The sequence below is a fragment of the Xenopus tropicalis genome, chromosome 2 (genome assembly GCF_000004195.4).
Source record: "Xenopus tropicalis strain Nigerian chromosome 2, UCB_Xtro_10.0, whole genome shotgun sequence".
In the NCBI taxonomy this organism is placed as follows: Eukaryota; Metazoa; Chordata; class Amphibia; order Anura; family Pipidae; genus Xenopus; species Xenopus tropicalis.
Window position 1 is genome coordinate 45147878 of NC_030678.2, and position 20345 is coordinate 45168222.

General features: G+C 40.8%; 1 protein-coding gene across 6 annotated transcripts in view; it reads right to left on the reverse strand.

The window, feature by feature from the left end:
- Positions 1-207: 207 nt before the first annotated feature.
- adgrg2 (adhesion G protein-coupled receptor G2) overlaps positions 208-20345 on the reverse strand; it is a 72953-nt gene continuing 52815 nt past the window's right edge. For all 6 annotated transcript variants that reach the window (XM_031896752.1, XM_031896753.1, XM_031896751.1 and 3 more), the window contains 13 exons: positions 19910-20096; positions 19597-19753; positions 19099-19242; positions 18438-18566; positions 17178-17223; positions 16262-16365; positions 15524-15645; positions 14616-14887; positions 6874-6973; positions 6171-6451; positions 5640-5741; positions 4609-4761; positions 208-3338 (listed from right to left, as the gene is read on the reverse strand). In XM_031896752.1, coding sequence (XP_031752612.1) covers positions 3163-3338; positions 4609-4761; positions 5640-5741; positions 6171-6451; positions 6874-6973; positions 14616-14887; positions 15524-15645; positions 16262-16365; positions 17178-17223; positions 18438-18566; positions 19099-19242; positions 19597-19753; positions 19910-20096 — 1973 coding nt within the window. In that variant the 3' untranslated portion in view covers positions 208-3162. The remainder of the gene's footprint in view (positions 3339-4608; positions 4762-5639; positions 5742-6170; positions 6452-6873; positions 6974-14615; positions 14888-15523; positions 15646-16261; positions 16366-17177; positions 17224-18437; positions 18567-19098; positions 19243-19596; positions 19754-19909; positions 20097-20345) is intronic.

The following is a 20345-nucleotide window of genomic DNA, read 5'->3' on the forward strand; positions in this document are numbered from 1 at the left end:
ATTTGGAGCTTTCTGGATAATGGGTTTCTGGATAAACATTTCCCATACCTGTAATTTACCTGTTAAGCCACTGTAAATTTGTATATATGGGAAGGTAGTAAACTTTTCCAGCAAGTGGGCAGGAGATGACAGATTATGGTGCATCCAAGACAAATTTTTACACTTTTCTGTGTAAAAAACCTTAAATAATGCAATGATGGTACTGTATTTCATTAATGGCCTAAAGTTTTAATAAAAGTAAAATGCAATAGTACAACAGAACAGCGCAGGTCAACATTTTACATGTAGTTGTCCACTCGGCACAACATTTGCCCAGGTACAGTAACCTCCAGCAACCAAATGTTACCTTCTGATAGGTGACTAGACCTGGAGCAGACTTTGCACCTTTCATTACATAGATCAGAAGTCATGGATCTCAAAGTAACAAACAGTTATCTTCTGTAGAAGGCATGAGTAAAGTACAGTTCATCTTTGTATAGAAACAACATGAAAAGCAGGTACAAATTACATTGTACATTAGTATTTGTTGCTTTTCCTGGCTTATTATGTAGTGAAGCTCGTTGTGCCAGAGCACATTACAACATGTGACATACGGCCATTTTTGATCCATATAAACAGGTCTGGACTGGGATTCAAGTTGGAACTGGTATTTCAAGTACATAGAGGCACAAATAGCCCATCACTGGCCCAATAAATAGTGAATGTCTATGACAACTTACAGCAGCCCCTCTGGTATTTGCCAGAATCCACAGATTGCCAGTCCGGGCTGCATATAAATGCCCTTCTCTGTTGGCAATGGCTTCACATTCAGTTGAAACAGAAATGGCTGCTCTATGGCACACTGTATTCTCAGCGCCAGATTTCAATAAAATGAACCCCAAGGCCGGCTGTCTTAAGCCCACCCCGCACCTGCCCCCCCCCTCCCCAAGCAATGTGTGTTTGCACACATACACATTACCGTCAAGCACACTAGTTCCTACAGACACCCGCACCACTGCGGAATGCAATACTCTGGGTGTCTACAGGAATGGTAAATTACAGATGCAGCTGGATGGCATGCCGCCCTGAAAAACTTGTCACCATAGCTCCGGACCTTTGTGGCCTTCCAACAAATCTGGGCATGATTGCCCTAATGTGATTATTTCTTTATGTGGGTACTGTGTTTCACTAGATATCATTAGCAATTTATTTTCAATCTAATGGAAGAGAGGTATCATTGCATTTGGTCGGATTTTGGTGATCAAAATTGCCTGTGTACCGTATTCATTGAAAATTATTCTACAAACACTACTTGTAACTGTACCACAGATATCAGTGCTGTTAATGAAATAAAGCCTTTTGTTAGGCTGATCTTTTCCTTTTTCTATAGTGGAGAGGTTTATGTTACTCTTATTGGCACTTGCCAAAATTAAAACACGGTCTATGTTAAATACGAGAATTATTTAATACATATTGATACTTATTTTACAACAAAAAAACTGCCATTATATAAATTAAATATATATAAAAAATATAAGTACAGTACAGATTATGAGTTTTGATAGATGTACAATAGGAACCAAAAACTAAAACTAAAAATAACCAAGACAGTAGACATAGTGGCATCTCCTGGATATCTTGGTCCTGCTCTGAAGTACCAACATGCTGGGCCGTCTGGCACAACAGTTTTTGCATACTGTAAAACGTATAGTTTTAGTTGAAACATTGCCATCTTGGCATACTGTAGCTTGTATGCCACAGTCCCTTTCCAGAGGCAGAGTCTGATTTCTATCAGTGCTAAACTGTCAAAAGGAACAGAAACTTTGTGGTCTACTTCAGGGCTTTATATGATTTTCCTACTACTATATGCTGGGCCCAAGGCAATCCTCCCTGCCGCCACTATATATGGCTCTGCTCTGTTGTCTTCACTCTACATATTGCATTTTTTAGTCAAGAGCAACTCTTACAAAATTTATTTTCTAAAATATCCAATGTAAGATGAGATACTGGTGGCTACAAATTAGGGTTAATACACTTCAGTCAAATTCAGTGCAAGAGGCAATATACACCTGTGTTCAACATAACTTCATTAGAAAGGGTCCCCTCTGTTGGACATACCCTATAGGGCAAAACTGTCCAAACACCTGCTTGTCGAACATTTCATTCTGAAACAAAGAGTATGAAGTTGGCCCTCCCCTTGCAGCTATAACAGCCTCTCCTCTTCTGGGGAGTCTTTCTAACTGATGTTGGCACATTGTTGGTAGGACTTGCTTCCATGCAGCCCCAAGAGCCTTAATGAGTGTGGGTACTGTAGGCATAATCAGGACCCACAGTCAGAGTTCCAATTCATTTAATAAGGGTTCAGTAGAGTTAAGATAAAAGCTCTGAGCAGCCCAGTAAAATTCATTCACAGCCACCAGCAAAGCAGTTCTGTGAGGACCTCACTTTGTGAATATGTTTATTATCATGCTGAAACAGGAAAGAGCCTTCCCCAAACTGTTGCCACAACAAACAAAATATTGAATTGCCAAAAATGTAATTGTATGCTATCACGTTAATGTTTGTTTTCTGCAACCATGGTACCTAGCTGGAACCATGAAGAACAGCCCCAGAACAATATTCCTCCTCTACCAAATGGTATTTACTTTTTTGCATTCAGGTAGGTTTTTTCCTTTTGTCATTTGCCAAACCACAATCCAAGTTAAAGATTTGGCAGTAACCGTTCATTCTCACATGATGTTCCCTAAAACTGGAAGAGGTGTTCAGATACCTAAGATACCAAAGATTTGTATTTTTGCCAAATAGGATACTTTCTTCCTATTCTTTTAATAAAATGTATCTAGAATTTGTATTCATTTCAATAAACAGTGCAGCAACATTACAATAAAAGTACTTGACTTTTCCAACTTAATTGGTTCTTCAAAGCTTCTGTGGGAGGGGAAGAGAGCAGTTGATCAAATTACTCTTGCCAGTTGAGTCCTTGTGTATAATGCACTGGGAAAAAGCAATAAATAAGAAGTGTGTTTTCATCTCAAACCCTTCTTATTTTGCTCATGTTGAATACGGTGTTTATTTCCCCTTTGATTCGAATCAATGTTTTAGCATGAAGCAAACATCCTCTTTTTTTGTTTTCCATAAATCCTGAATTTACACCTAGGAATCCAGGGACTGAAACATCACAAATTACTTTTGATCCATGAAATGCACATTGCCCATTTTTGAAGTCCTTCTAACTGATGTTTGTGGCCTTTCATTTGAAATGGAAGCTTTAACGGGAGCTTTCACTGGAATTTCATAGAGTGGAAGTTCCTTGTTATGGAGTGTGAACGAAAGCCCATTTCTTTCTTTTAAAGCATTGCCTTTAAATAAAGAAAGGGAAATGTTAAAAAAAATCTAGGACATTTATTTGTTCAAGAACACAAAAATGATTAGTCTGTCCGTGCCTGATTGTGCCATACCCAATCCTCCCTGAACCCTATTCTTTTTCTGGCAAGGCCAGACCTTCCATTGGTCAGCATAATGATCTGAATTGCTACCCCTGCTTGATAAAGTTGTCAATTTTTTAACACTCTCTTAACTGTCAAGAAGATCTGGGGGAAATTATACTGTGAGGCCAATGCTAGCCCACAGCTTAGGTGGAGGAAAATCTTGTACTGAAAGCTTGAAGGCTGCAGCAGTAGCTAAAATGTAACTTTTCATCCCATAGTCTGGAAACCTACGCCTTATGAAGAAAGGTAGTAAATGGTTTACAGTACAGGGGTGGGACCTGTTATCTAGAATGCTCAGGACCTGGATAATGGATCTTTCCATTATAACCTTAAGTCTACTAAAAATCATTCAAACATTAAATAAACCCAATAGGACTGTTTTGCCTCCAAAAAGGATTAATTATGTCTTAGTTGGGATCAAGTACAAGGTACTGTTTTATTATTACAAAGCAGTTCTAATGTGTAGCGCTGGCTCCTTCTGAAAGCTCAGACTCAGGCACAATGCACTAAGATGGTGCCTACACACCAATATTACAACTAAAAAAAATAAATTTGTTGGTTCAAGAATAACATTTTAAATAGTAGAGTGAATTATTTGCTATGTAAACAGTGTGATTTAGAAATAAAAAGTACACCATCAAAATCATTACAGAATCCCTTTAATCTGTGCATATGTGCAGTGTCCCAACTGTTGCAGAATTAAATCTTCTCACATTCCAAGATGTGGATACACTGTTCTCTATACTAGCTATAGCAGCACAACCCACACAAAAATCCACAATACTTAAAGGAGCCTTAGCGTTTAAGGATTGACACACAAAAGTCCACCTCACCCTAGCTACCAAGCCTCACTCTGCATTAATTGAACAATGTGGGACTTTGGAGTAAGAGACAGGATTTGGTATGCTTTAAAGGTGTTACTTGCACTTGTGTGTGTATCCTGACAAAGGAAGGTTTGGGCTCCCTGAAACATTGATGCACAGGTGGTTACAATAAATGGTGTAAGCTCCCTGACTCCCCAGTTGTGTGTGCAGCTCCTTAAGTATTTAGATGGAAAGATACACAGAACAAAAAAGCAAAATATAAGTGGTGGTATATATATATATATAGCTGGGAACACATAGAGAAAAATGCCACAAACCATTTACAGTTGGATTGGGTGAATATTCATTGGAAACTAGTAGTGTAGTAGAATTGGAGTTTCCGCTGGACTGAATGGAGCTGCTGGAGCTACTAGACGCTCCTTGCTTTGACACTTGTTTCTTTAGTTTGTTAGTGGTTGCTTTGCTCCAGTCTGGAACAGGAAAACAACAACATTTAGCATATGAAAATTACATCCAAATCTGTAACATTTCAGAGGTTTCAGATGTGGCCCCTGACTGATCAAATAGGACACACATTACATGTTTGAATTAAGAATTACTACAGATATACCATGACCTGGATGAATGAGAGCTTTCATAGACAGTGAACAACCTCCTTGAAATCCTTCAATACCTGCCACCTGTTCAAAGGTTAGCAGTAAGGCTGCAGCATCCCCTTAAACACTTACTTCCTTCTCCTCTAACCCACTCGGCCCCTTCCTTTATGAATTTACTTTGTCTGTTGGCTACTAGGCATGCTCAGTACTTCTCAGCTTGGATGACAAAACACTCTCTCCAGTCTAGCAGCCAATGAAGAGATGGCACTACTGGTTTCCATAGAAACTGCACTGTGCTCTGTGCTGGAGAAACAAGTTTTTTTTCTCCTAACCTTCTCTCCTGAGCTCAAGCTAACCATTACAGTGCTCAAACCAAGCAGGACTTTTTATCAAAGTAAATTCTGCTGTGTAAGGCTGCATTCGTCATTGCATGAACGTTACAGCACATGATGCTATTTACCACCCTAGAGATCCACTTACTTGGGTAATGGCTAGCAATGTGGATGATTAATTGGACAATAACCCACACCCAACCATTTGGTATACACCTAAGATTTGTTCTGTGTGGCTGCATTTAGACTATTTTCCATATAACCAAAAAATGTACTTTTAGTTTTATAGGGCACATGCGTATCTTAGACTAATGAAGAAACCAACTGCTATAAATTCCTAATAGTGGAAATCTTTCTATTGGTTGTCTCCCCAAACAAAAATTTCTCTCTCCCCCTGGCTGTGTTTAAATGCAGACATACCAGAATTTTCTGCCAGCCTGAATTTTCCACAGCAAAGATATCGTTTCCATTGCTTACGAACATTTTCCTTGGCAACGCAGTAAAAGATGAATATAAAGAAACCTAAAGAATATAAAAGGAAAAAAGTAATATAAAAGTATTTTTAAAAATACATTTTATACATATGTATTATAGCATAGAAACTTTGGCATTGACAGGTATGTGAACTCTCCTGATATTTTTGGGTGTGACACCAATTCAGCCCCCTGGCTATAAATATAGAAGGCCCAGTTTTCTGTTTCTTGTGGCCGCACTCAAATTTCCTCCAGGAGGAATTATAGGGGCATAAGAGGGGAGTGGTTGTTGGGTCTTTATGAAGACATGGCCAAGATGCATATAAAAGGGTGTATAGCTGACCTAAAATTTCTGCACTGACACAGAAATACCCTTATGTTTTCAGCACAGTAGATTCTATCAGGGTTGTTAAACAGGAATACTGGAGACCATAGCTACATAGCTCTTGATACTAGACTAATAAAGGCAGAGACTAACCTTGCAGTGTGTTGAAGATCGTGAAAAGATATACAATGACAACACCCCCTGGTCCCCACGAGAAGAAAGCCAGTCCCCATGTAATACCCAACAGGAATGTTATTCCGGCCACACTCCTCATGTCCTGCAATGTGATTTTCTTTTGGAAGCCAAGTTGTTTCTGTTTCTTGATTCGGCACAGCTGTAGTATGACTACTATAAACATACTGATGGTCATCAGGAATACTATACCATAGTACCCAACAACTGTTATATAAAATATAATATCAGCAATCCAACAGCTGCAAAGAAAGGAAGATCTGTAAAGTACACTGTTATATGTAATTACAAGTGCTCATGTAGTTCAAACCAATTAAAGGCTTGCTTTTAAAAAGGCACCCCAGTATATGCTAACTGCTGATTGGTTACTAGACCTGGGCCATTATCTGAGACTTGCCAGAGAGGTAACTTTGTTGGCTCACTCTCCTGATCATGCTAGCAAACAGGAACTTTTTTCTCATGTATATTAGCTTTACACTGAACCCCAAGATGTTATACATGCAATTTGTGTTTCAGTGTATGTGATGTGAAATTAATAATTTGAACATTTTGTGCAGGTGCAATGACACTGAAATTCTCAAGAAATATGTTGAATAAGGAGGGAAATAAATTGTATTGGGGTTTTTTTGTGTTTTTAAAATTAAAAATTGAAGTATTAACTTACATATCATCTGAATCTCCATTTGGGTATTTCCCCTTCGACTGAAAGCCATACAAATCTTTGTTCACAGCCAATATAATGGCCACCACTACTGCAGGAACACCTGTCACAAAGACACAAACATGAAATGAGTTTTTAAGAGACAACATTCATTGTAAAAACTGCAGTAAGTATGTATGTGTGTATGTATATATGTGTGTATATACTGTATATATAGTGTGCTCCACAATAAAAATCACTTTTGCTTTATTATTAGGGATGTAGCGAACTGTTCGCCGGCGAACTAATTCGCGCGAACATCGGGTGTTCGCAAGTCCGCAAATTCGCGAACTGTGCATTCATTTCAGGGAGAGTTTAAGTAGGATTTCTGGCTAGTAATCTACTTTCTACTGCTCTGTATTTGTGTGGGGATAGGAGCTGTGCATTCATTTCAGGGAGAGTTTAAGTAGGATTTCTGGCTAGTAATCTACTTTCTACTGCTCTGTATTTGTGTGGGGATAGGAGCTGTGCATTCATTTCAGGGAGAGTTTAAGTAGGATTTCTGGCTAGTAATCTACTACTGCTCTGTATTTGTGTGGGGATAGGAGCTGTATGTATTGATTTGAGGGAGAGTTTAAGTAGGTTTTCTGGCTAGTAATCTACTTTCTACTGCTCTGTATTTGTGTGGGGATAGGAGCTGTGCATTCATTTCAGGGAGAGTTTAAGTAGGATTTCTGGCTAGTAATCTACTACTGCTCTGTATTTGTGTGGGGATAGGAGCTGTATGTATTGATTTGAGGGAGAGTTTAAGTAGGATTTCTGGCTAGTAATCTACTTTCTACTGCTCTGTATTTGTGTGGGGATAGGAGCTGTGCATTCATTTCAGGGAGAGTTTAAGTAGGATTTCTGGCTAGTAATCTACTTTCTACTGCTCTGTATTTGTGTGGGGATAGGAGCTGTGCATTCATTTCAGGGAGAGTTTAAGTAGGATTTCTGGCAAGTAATCTACTTTCTACTGCTCTGTATTTGTGTGGGGATAGGAGCTGTGCATTCATTTCAGGGAGAGTTTAAGTAGGATTTCTGGCTAGTAATCTACTTTCTACTGCTCTGTATTTGTGTGGGGATAGGAGCTGTGCATTCATTTCAGGGAGAGTTTAAGTAGGATTTCTGGCTAGTAATCTACTTTCTACTGCTCTGTATTTGTGTGGGGATAGGAGCTGTGCATTCATTTCAGGGAGAGTTTAAGTAGGATTTCTGGCTAGTAATCTACTACTGCTCTGTATTTGTGTGGGGATAGGAGCTGTATGTATTGATTTGAGGGAGAGTTTAAGTAGGTTTTCTGGCTAGTAATCTACTTTCTACTGCTCTGTATTTTTTGTCTAAATAACAATTTGTATAAATAACAATAATAATTCCGTGTCCAGAAACATCACTTGAGTGACGGTTTTCCACCAGCAATAATATATTCCGTATCCACTACTGTATACGTTGCCCTTGCAGGCCTTGTTGCCCGGTGTCTGCAACCAAGTGCCACCTAGCTGTGTGAGCTTTTTCACAATTTGTCTAAATAACAATAATAATTCCGTGTCCAGAAACATCACTTGAGTGACGGTTTTCCACCAGCAATAATATATTCCGTATCCACTACTGTATACGTTGCCCTTGCAGGCCTTGTTGCCCGGTGTCTGCAACCAAGTGCCACCTAGCTGTGTGAGCTTTTTCACAATTTGTCTAAATAACAATAATAATTCCGTGTCCAGAAACATCACTTGAGTGACGGTTTTCCACCAGCAATAATATATTCCGTATCCACTACTGTATACGTTGCCCTTGCAGGCCTTGTTGCCCGGTGTCTGCAACCAAGTGCCACCTAGCTGTGTGAGCTTTTTCACAATTTGTCTAAATAACAATAATAATTCCGTGTCCAGAAACATCACTTGAGTGACGGTTTTCCACCAGCAATAATATATTCCGTATCCACTACTGTATACGTTGCCCTTGCAGGCCTTGTTGCCCGGTGTCTGCAACCAAGTGCCACCTAGCTGTGTGAGCTTTTTCACAATTTGTCTAAATAACAATAATAATTCCGTGTCCAGAAACATCACTTGAGTGACGGTTTTCCACCAGCAATAATATATTCCGTATCCACTACTGTATACGTTGCCCTTGCAGGCCTTGTTGCCCGGTGTCTGCAACCAAGTGCCACCTAGCTGTGTGAGCTTTTTCACAATTTGTCTAAATAACAATAATAATTCCGTGTCCAGAAACATCACTTGAGTGACGGTTTTCCACCAGCAATAATATATTCCGTATCCACTACTGTATACGTTGCCCTTGCAGGCCTTGTTGCCCGGTGTCTGCAACCAAGTGCCACCTAGCTGTGTGATCTTTTTCACAATTTGTCTAAATAACAATAATAATTCCGTGTCCAGAAACATCACCCAAGTTGTTGTTGTTTTGTAAAAATAAAAAAAATGCCAGGCAAAGGCAGGCCGCCACGCAGAGGCACTAGGGGCCGTGCTGCTATGATATCCTGTGGCCCTAGGAAATTGCCCAGTGTTCCGAAGGCACTTACCCTGAACTCCCAAAATGCTGAAGAGGTAGTTGACTGGCTTACACAGCACACCCCATCCTCTACCGTTTCTAACTTTGCCACAACATCCTCATCCTCCTCTGCTATGGACACCCCACCTACCACTTCCTCCACCACCGCCGCCCTTCTTCACTGGAGTCAGAGGAGTTATTTACTCATGAGTTTGTTGAAATGAGTGATGCGCAACCATTATTGCCAGAAGAAGATGAAGGAGATGAGGACGTTACACCAGATATAACTCAGGCAGGCAACACAACAGAGATGGACATAAGGTGTGATGAGGTCCCCGCTGCTGCTGCCTTCTGTGAGCTGTCAGAAGAAATTGATGCATCTGAGGAGAATGATGATGAGGAGATTGATGTTTTGTGGGTGCCCACAAGAAGAGAGCAAGAGGAGGATAGTTCAGATGGAGAGACGGAGAGTCAGAGAGGCAGGAGGAGAATAAGACTTAGAAGAAGCAGGGACAGCTCGCGGGGAACAGTAGGGCAACAACATGAATCGGCACCTGTGGTCAGCCAGCCAACGCACCCGCCAGCTTCTACTGTTACCGCTAGAAAGCCCGCATCAAAAGGCTCAGCAGTGTGGCATTTTTTTAATGTTTGTGCCTCTGACAAAAGCGCTGTAATTTGCAATGAGTGCAGTCAGAAACTGAGTCTTGGGAAGCCCAACACCCACATAGGTACAACTGCTATGCGAAGGCATATGAACGCCAAACACAAAGCACTATGGGAGCAACACCTCAAAGGCAGCAGCCAAACTCAAAGCCACCCTCCAGCATCTTACTGCTCTACCTCTGCTGTCCTTGACCCGTCTCAACCACCCTCCACTCCGCCTTCCACCTTGACCACAAGTTCTTGCTCATCTGCCCCCAGCCAAGTTTCTTTGAGGGCCATGTTTGAGCGTAAAAAGCCAATGCCTCCGAGTCACCCCCTTGCCCGGCGTCTGACAGCTGGCTTGTCTGCGCTCTTAGCCCGCCAGCTTTTACTATACCAGCTGGTGGACTCTGAGGCCTTCCACAAATTTGTAGCAATTGGGACACCGCAGTGGAAGGTACCCAGCCGCAATTTTTTTTCCCAGAAGGGAATACCACACCTGTACCAGCATGTGCAGAGCCAAGTCACCGAATCTCTGTCATTTAGTGTTGGGGCAAAGGTCCATATGACTACTGACACATGGTCCTCCAAGCATGGTCAGGGCAGGTATGTCACCTACACTGCCCACTGGGTGAATCTGGTTATAGCTGGGAAGCAGGGAATGCGTGGTTCAACAACAGTGGAGTTGGTGTCACCTCCACGGGTTGCATGCGGGTCTTCCACCACCTCTACTCCTCCTTTGCTCTCTAACTCGTCTTCTAAGTCATCTTCTAACTCGTCTTCTAACTTGGCTTCTTCCTCGGCTTCTTCCTCCTCTGCTGCTGTGTCCTTCTCCACACCTGTGCACCCCCAGCTTCCCATAGGCTATTCGACGTGCCAGGTACACCGTTGTCATGCTGTCTTGGGCATGACGTGCCTGGAAAGCAAAAATCATACTGGATCTGGACTCCTGTCATCTCTGCACTCACAGGCCGATCGGTGGCTGACCCCACACCAACTGAAAATTGGAAAAGTGGTGTGTGACAACGGAAGCAATCTGTTGGCAGCACTTAGACTGGGCAATTTAACACATGTGCCCTGCATGGCACATGTTTTAAATTTAATAGTCCAACGGTTTGTCTCAAAGTACCCAGGATTGCAGGTCATTCTCAGGCAGTCCAGGAAGGTGTCTGGCCATTTCAGACGTTCCTACACAGCCATGGCACGCCTTGCTGACATTCAGCGGCGGCACAACTTGCCAGTCAGGCGTTTAATTTGTGACAGCCAGACTCGCTGGAATTCAACGCTCCTCATGTTTGAACGTCTGCTGCAACTACAAAGAGCCATTAACGAATATCTATTTGAACTGGGTGGTAGGACTGGATCTGCAGAGCTGGGGATTTTTTTCCCCCATTACTTGGTGCTTATGCGTGATGCCTGCAGGCTCATGCGCCCTTTTGACGAGGTCACAAATATGGTTAGTCGCACTGAAGGCACCATCAGCGACCTAGTACCCTTTGTGTTCTTCCTGGAGCGTGCCGTGCGACGAGTGACAGATGAGGCCGTAGACCAGCGTGACCAGGAGCAGGAAGAGCATGATTTCTGGGCGGAATCACCAGAACGTTCCCAGGCACCTGCTGCAACGCAGGGAGAGCTGTCAGAAGTGGAGTCAGAGGAGGAAGGTGGCTTTATGGAGGCGGAAGACCAACGGGAGCAGGCTTCCCGGGGGGCTTGTGGTCACCTTTTGGGGAGCCCTGGTCTTGTACGTGGCTGGGGGGAGGAGACGGTGGTGGATGAGGACGTAGTCCTTGATAACGAGGAAGGGGAGATGGATACCTCTGCATCCAACCTTGTGAGAATGGGGTCTTTCATGCTGTCATGCCTGTTGAAGGACCCCCGTATCAAGAGGCTTAAGGAGAAGGACCTGTACTGGGTGGCAACGCTACTAGACCCTCATTACAAGCATAAAGTGGCAGAAATGTTACCAACGTACCACAAGTCCGAAAGGATGCTGCATTTCCAAACCAGCCTGCAAAACATGTTGTACAATGCTTTTAAGGGTGATGTCACTCCACATTCCAGGGGCAGGGCTGCCGGTAATCCTCCCACGAGCACACCTGCAAGGACAATGCACTTTGGCCACTCTGTAACGTCAGACATGCAAAGTTTTTTCAGTCCAAGGCAGCGCCAGAACCCTTCTGGATCCACCCTCAGAGAACGCCTCGACCGGCAGGTAGCGGACTACCTGGCATTAACTGCAGATATCGACACTCTGAGGAGCGATGAACCCCTGGACTACTGGGTGCGCAGGCTTGATCTGTGGCCAGAGCTGTCACAATTTGCCATAAACCTCTTGTCTTGCCCCGCCTCAAGTGTCCTCTCAGAAAGGACCTTCAGTGCAGCAGGAGGGATTGTAACTGAGAAGAGAACTCGCCTAGGTCACAAAAGTGTGGATTACCTGACCTTTATTAAAATGAATGAGGCATGGATCTCGGAGGGTTACTGCACGCCGGAAGACTTGTTCTGACTGCCCATGCAGCTGTCCTTCTCTGCAAGTCGCTTGACACCACTCACAGCTGTCCTTTAGCGTCCTCCTCCTCCACCGTACAAACTAGGGTGCAAATCCTACTGGTTTGAGGCATGGATCTCAGAGGGTTACTGCACGCTGGAAGACTTGTTCTGACTGCCCATGCAGCTGTCCTTCTCTGCAAGTCGCTTGACACCACTCACAGCTGTCCTTTAGCGTCCTCTTCCACCACCGTACAAACTAGGGTGCAAATCCTACTGGTTTGAGGCATGGATCTCAGAGGGTTACTGCACGCTGGAAGACTTGTTCTGACTCCCCATGCAGCTGACCTTCTCTGCACGCTGCATGACTCCACACACAGCTGTCCTTTAGCGTCCTCCTTTTTGAACAGGTAAATCCTGAGTTTTTCTGGCCTCTGTGCTTCAGTGGCTGCGACAAAAAAAACATAATTTTTCAGGAATGTACACATGCCTGATTTTTCAGGGTTCTGCAACAGCGGCAAAATTGTATCTTTTATGGTCACCGCAGGTGATCAATAAAGTAGTCCAAAACTGGGCCCGCACTGCAGAATCAGTGTTTTTTGGTTCACTTCACTGACATTGAATTGCCTCTGCCTGACCGTGCACGTGCGCACAAGCACGGTGACTGCTAAACACACCACTACAGAAATATTCCCATCGACAGGACGAACATCCTGGAGGTGACAAGCAACTAGTAAAAACTATTATTCGCTCACTTGACGGTATCATTAAAGCTTTTTGCATTTTTTTTCGTTGCAGTAAACGCGGCGTTTTGTCTTTGTGTGTGAACCGGCCCTAACCTTTACACGACTTGATTGGCATGTAGACGCCGGACGTTTTAAAGCAGTTTATTATACAAGTTTAGGAATGTAGTGTGATTTGTGCCCTTTACAGCACAAAACGCAACGCTGTGTCAAAAACGTATTTTTCAGAGACATTTTTGCCCTTGATCCCCCTCCAGCATGTCACTGTCCAGGTCGTGGCACCCTTTAAACAACTTTAAAATCAGTTTTCTGGCCAGAAATGGCTTTTCTAGGTTTTAAAGTTCGCCTTCCCATTGAAGTCTATGGGGTTCGCAAAGTTCGCGAACGTTCGCACTTTTTGGCGGAAGTTCGCGAACGGGTTCGCGAACTTTTTTTGCGAGGTTCGCTACATCTCTGTTTATTATAAGCCCTATCAGTGTGGATTCCTTTACATCGTGAGAACTATCTTCATCATCTGGACTGCACCCAGGCTCTGATATTCTTTTTAAACGTGAGTGCCGGCATTTGAACTGTGTTATATATATAAATATATATATACTATATATATATATATATATATATACTGTATATATATATATATATATATATATATATATGAAATAAATAAAAAATGTCCCAAAAGGGACCAAAATGTCGGTTGTACATGCAAATGTGATAATACACAAAGATTTAGAACCTTGGTGCTGGTTGAGATTTATTTTTTGTATGTTGTATTTCCGTGCACAAGGGCAGCTACATGGTAGCGTGATTGGCGTGAGGTGCTGTTTTTGCATTCTATATACTGTATATATACAGTATATTATCTAAAAAAGTTCTGCACTCACTGGTCTTAAACACTGGTCACATTGTAGTGACTGAAACGTTGGACTGCACTTATAATTAATGGGTTTAAAAACAACACAGCAACATAGTAAAAACTGGAACAAGAATAAATTACAGTTTAAGGGCAACAGCCCTCAGATACTATTTTGTACAATGATGTATTCTAGATTTTTAATTGGTCTTTATTCATTTATTAGGGCAGTGGCACACGGGGAGATTAGTTGTCCTGCGACAAATTTTCTTTAGCGACTAATCTCCCAGCAATGCCATCCCACCGGCAAATATGTAAATCATTGGTGGGATGGCAGAAGCGTCACTTAGTTTTTCCGAAGTTGCCCAAAGTTGCCTCTCAAGCAAACTTAAGGCGACTTCAGGAAAACAAAGCGACTACCTTAGATGCAATTTTTGCATATGTGCACACCAAGTCAAGTAAATGTAATGATGGAAACAGATATAAAGTTTACCTACCCCATCCAACGATACAAAACTTTAAGATGTATTTCCGTACATAGGTGTTAAAGACTTTCACTAGTGAGAAGTACATGTGGAAAGCTTCAAGCCCCATCCAAGTGATTGAGACCAGAAGAAAATAATGGAGGAATGCGGCGGCAGAGATACATAGTCCAGGTATATTGTTATAAAGGGCAATCCATGGATTAATAAGGAATGTCAGATTTAATAAGATGAGGGCAGCGCAAAGCTGCATCAGAATTTTTGAAGGATAATCTCTCCGTATTTTCCTATTTAATCATGAAAAACAAAGACCTTTAGTTAAAAAAAATTTTTATAAGTTATTCATATATATATATAACTTGTTGTGTAGATTTTATGACTTTATGGCACTTCCAAAAATTTACTATTGTTCCAGCACTGCAAATTCTTTGTTTCCCATTTTCCTTCTGATCTATGCTGTGCTGCATGTTTACTTGCAACTGGTGCAGATAGATTAAAAATGCTGGTGCTTAAAAAGGGTTAAATGGGGTGAAAGTGATACATGGTTAGTCACCTAAACCAAATGCCCTCTGGTGCTCCTTAACTTGCAGCTCTGTATGACGCCACCACCCCCCGCCCCTTTTAATTAGAGCTCTGGCGAATGTAGATAGAGACCTGTGGCTATTCTAGAACAGGGAATGGCAGTGTGTAAAGTGCAAAACAACTGCCACCTTGCATCCATTCTTTCACTTTGCACACTGCCTTGGAGGTCAAAAATACCTCTAAAAAGTATCTACTTGCAGTTCTAATTGTTTTAGTTTGCCTCCCATTGCCGTTGCCAAATATTCAGCCAACCATCTTGTCGCCTTATACCTCCTCCCAACCCACAGCTGATAACAGTTCATGAAGGTATTTAATACGCAAATAATTAATTTGATACATACTCAAATGCAATGTATGTCACAAGCGTCACAGAAAGGAAAATTGCAGAGAGGCCACAGCCAATGTAAGTGATAAATGTAAGGATAAGGGTGTCTTCTGGGCTCAGATTCACCTTGGACACATCCTAAAACACATAATAAAAGATAGAATAATTATATGCAATACTAATAATTCTGCTAGGCCACACCATTTATAAATACAAGGGTTCACAAAGGTAGAAAGTAGAACTGTACAAACATTGTTTTATTAAACCTTTACAGGATCTACACTTTCTCATCTTATATATGTTTTAATGTGCCATAGAACTAGGGATAATTATGGATTCAGCTGAATACAAAATTGTCCATAAAAGATTAGGACAAATACTAAAGCAATCCTAAATTAAATATTCAAATTATAGACTGTCACATGTGTAAATGATTGCCTGTAATTAATGTTACAGCAACAGTGGGAACATATAATATCTATTTACTTACACATATATTCAAATACTGTATATCTGCTCTTTCCTGAGGACAATTCTAATATATACAGTAGTTCAAGAATGAATTCCTTTTTGAATTTACAATTTCCGGCATCACGTATAACCAAAGGCTGCCAGGCAATGCTAAGAGTTGTAGTTCTGTAATAATGTCAGCTGAAGACTAGACATTGTTGCCCTAACATCTCAAACAGATTCACACATATGGCACTGTACTGATGTCCCACATGATAAACAATAAAGCAATCAGCCTACTTACCATAAGTATTGCAAAGCTTGTTAGATGATTGCAGGTACAAATTGTCTGGTTTACTGTTGTCTTTACTACACTGCAGCCATTTGAATCCCATCCGCCTCTGCCACCTGAGGAAAAAATGCATTTATGGTAAATAAGAGCTCTCCAAAGGTGTAAGTATAAATAATAGAAACTCAATGCCAGACATTTATAAACGCTGACCAAATTTGCACCTGGGCAATAACCAATCAAAAATCTGCTTTCACTGTTATATCTGCAGCTGGCTGGAAAAATGGAATCACTGACTGGTTGCTATTGGTTACTGCCCAGGTGTTAATTTACTCTATAGGCCCCAATAGGTCTTAAAGGAACAGTAACACCAAAAAATGAAAGAGCTTTAAAGTAATAAAAATATAATGCACTGTTGCCCTGCACTGGTAAAACTGGTGTGTTTGCTACAGTAACACTACTATAATTTATATAATAAGCTGCTGTGTAGCCACAGGGGCAGCCATTTAAGCTGGAAAAAAGGAGAAAAGGCACAGGTTACATAGCAGATAACAGATAAGTTCTGTAGAATACAATAGTGTTTTATCTGTTATCTGCTATGTGCCTGTGCCTTTTCTCCTGTGAATGGCTGCCTCCATGGCTACATAGCAGCTTATTTATATAAATTATAGTAGACTTACAACGTTTACACACAACTTTTACCAGTGCAGGGCAGCAGCACATTATATTTTAGTTACTTTTATACACTTTCATTTTTTGGTGTTACTGTTCCTTTAAAGGGGTTGTTTACCTTCAATGTTCAAATCTTATTAAACCATCAACAATGCTCTCAGTTATAAAATTCATTTTCCATTAAAAAAGTAAAAAGGCCACTGTAAAAACTACTTTAAAAACCTTGTCAATGAAACTTGCCTCAGCTTGGCCAACTTACTGTTTAATTTGAAGTTCCAAAATACACACAGCATGGAGACATTGGTCTGAAATACAAAAAGTACAAAACAGTTAATGTGATTTATCAAATGAAAGCTCCTGTTGTTATAAGTTGTAAATGAATGGATAATACAGGTATGGGATCCCTTATCCGGAAACCTGTTATCCAGAAAGCTCCAAATTACAGAAAGGCCATCTCCCATAGACTCCATTTTAATCAAATAATTCAGAGTTTTAACACTGATTTCCTTTTTCTCTGTAATAATAAAACAGTACCTTGTAATTGATCCCAACTAAGATATAATTATTCCTTATTGGATGCAAAACAATCCTATTGGGTTTAATTAATGTTTTATTGATTTTTTAGTAGACTTAAGATATGGAGATCCAAATTACGGAAAGACCCCTTATCCGGAATACCCTTGGTCCCAAGCATTCTGGATAATGGGTCCTATACCTGTAACAGAAAATAATTCAAGGTGCGGGTAGCCCAGCGCTGGCAGGGGTCGTTTTTTTTTAAAAAAACTATGTTTTCCCCTATCTGGAGTGTTGGTTCTATTAGCCTGCACCTCTGGTGGGGGAAACAATATAGGGTGATAGGTGCCCTTTAAAGGGATTATTCACCTTAAAATGAACTTTTAGTATAACATATAGCTTGATTTTCTGACACAATTTGCAATTGGTCTTCACTTTAGAAAGTTAAGTAATAAAAGTAATAATAGCAATAATATTGTGGCCTCACAGAGCAATAGTTTTTGGCTCAATCACCCCCTTTTGAAAGCTGGCAAGAGTCAGGAGATATATGCAAACCTTTCAAAAAACCATAAGAAATAAAAACATGAAGACCAATTGAAAAGTTGATAAGAATAGGCCATACTATAACATACAAGTTAACGTAAAGGGATTCTGTCGTGATTTTTATGGAGTACTTTTTATTTCTAAATTACACTGTTTACCTAGCAAATTATTCACTCTACCATTTAAAATGTTATTTTTGAACCAACAAAAGTATTTATTTTAGTTGTAATATTGGTGTGTAGGCGCCATCTCAGTGCATTGTGCCTGAGTCTGAGCTTTCAGAAGGAGCCAGCGCTACACATTAGAACTGCTTTCAGGTAACCTATTGTTTCTCCTACTCCCATGTAACTGGAGGAGTCCCAAGCCGGACTTGGATTTCTTACTATTGACTGCTATTCTGATATCTACTGGGAGCTGCTATCTTGCTATTTGCTGAAAAATACTACAAAAAAAAGAAACGTACCTGCTTGATGGAGGTTGTTTGCAGAAGGACTGTGACGTTATCTTGCAAATAGTTTAATGTAAGGTTGGACACACTTGCAGATATGACTGTGCTGACCAAATACTGTTTTTTTCCTTGCAAAGAGGAATCCTGATATGATAAAATAGTAAAAGACACATATATAGGGATGCTGTGTTTAGTAAATGAAAAAACTATTAAAACACATGAAAAGCTCCTTTTGCAGCTCCCATTCCCCACACTGCAAGAGGCAATTACATGTGGCTAAAACACCCTTGGCTAAAGGTTCTCTAGACAACTATTGCCTGACAAGCTCTTACACGAGTACCTGTAGGTACAAAGTCACATGGAAGTAAGTGGAAGTGGTTTTGGGTGCTTTGGTGCCACATTTTTGGGCTACATAAAATGCAGTCTAAATGCCCATAATTGCCCATATATCAAGGGTCCTCTGCCAACCTCCTCTCTTCTCAGCACATGCATAGGAGGGTTTTTGCTCAGCTCCCCCACAACTTAACCCAAATGTTTTGCAGCTTCTTGATACAGAACTAATCGTTAACTTGATTGTGCCCTAGTGAGAATATTCCTAAAAAACTCTCATTCATACATAACAAATGCAAAACATCTTTGCCACAGACTAGGTCACTAAATGCTTGATATATCCTACCACAAACAGAGAGGTCTTGTCAAAGAAGTTAAACTGAACCCTGGAGGCGATATTTTGGTCTGTAGATGACAAGCCATTCAATAGTGATGCAGGAAGGACGACAGAGTTTTCATTTTGTTGCGATGCATTGGTACCTAAGGACACCTGAAAAATAATGTTTTTGAATAATGCGTTATTTTAGTATAGGATGAAACTGATTTTACAGTTACTATATGGCTACAAGCAACAAGATTAAAGGATAAGTAAGCCCTTTATTTTAAAATCTGCTTAAATTACAATACAGTTCGCAGAATAACATACCTTTCTCCATTCATGCAGATTTATTTTGTTTTTATATTACAAGTAGTTAAACAGCAGTTCTTTTAGTTACTTCCTTCTCTAGCATGAAGCTCCACCCCTTTTGCTTTCTGAATACTCACTAGCTTCATGCTAGTTAAGGAAGTAGCTAAAAGAACTATTGTTTAGCTGCCTGCAGGGAGAAATACGTGTTGTAATTACCTGCAGATCTGATGATACTTTAACTCCGAATGCTACTCCACTGAATATGCTGGAATTAATTTTTTCAACAGCCAAGGCCAAAGCAGACGAAGTGATATTTATTGACTGTCCTGGAAAGGTAAGCTGTAGGGTGATTTTATCCACTATGCCAATTAACCTGTTTGTATGTAAAAGACATAGATATTAATAATGTGTAAAAATATTAAATAATGTGTAAATGAAGGCTTTAATATTTACTTTCTTTAAATATTAAGTTCCAATCACATTTTTAAAGATATATTCTTATATATTGTGTTCATTTTAGGGAACATACCTTTTTGAGACTGGTGCTAACAGATTCATGGAAAGATTTAAAAAACTGTCCATGATACCGACCAGCTGCGTTGCTGTATTCGGTTGCACTTCTCCGGTTAACATCTGCTCAATTTGTGATACAATGCTGTCAACCATGGACGCGTTAAGGTTGGGGGAAGCCAAGGCATCATTTATGTAGCCCAGATCTGTAAAAGATATATATTAGAGGTAAGTTACACACACCTTACTCAGTTGCAAAGAGATTTTAATCTGAGCAAGACTGTATTCTCTCTGTCGGATTCTGAGCAAGATAGTTTCTCTTCTTTGTACTATTGCTCAGCTCCTCCTGGTGGCAGCTCCCATAAAGCACTTGCTATGCCTCATCATTCACATATTATACTTATCACAGGATGATATTTTAGGAATTTAAAAGAGAAGGAAAGGTAAAAACAAAG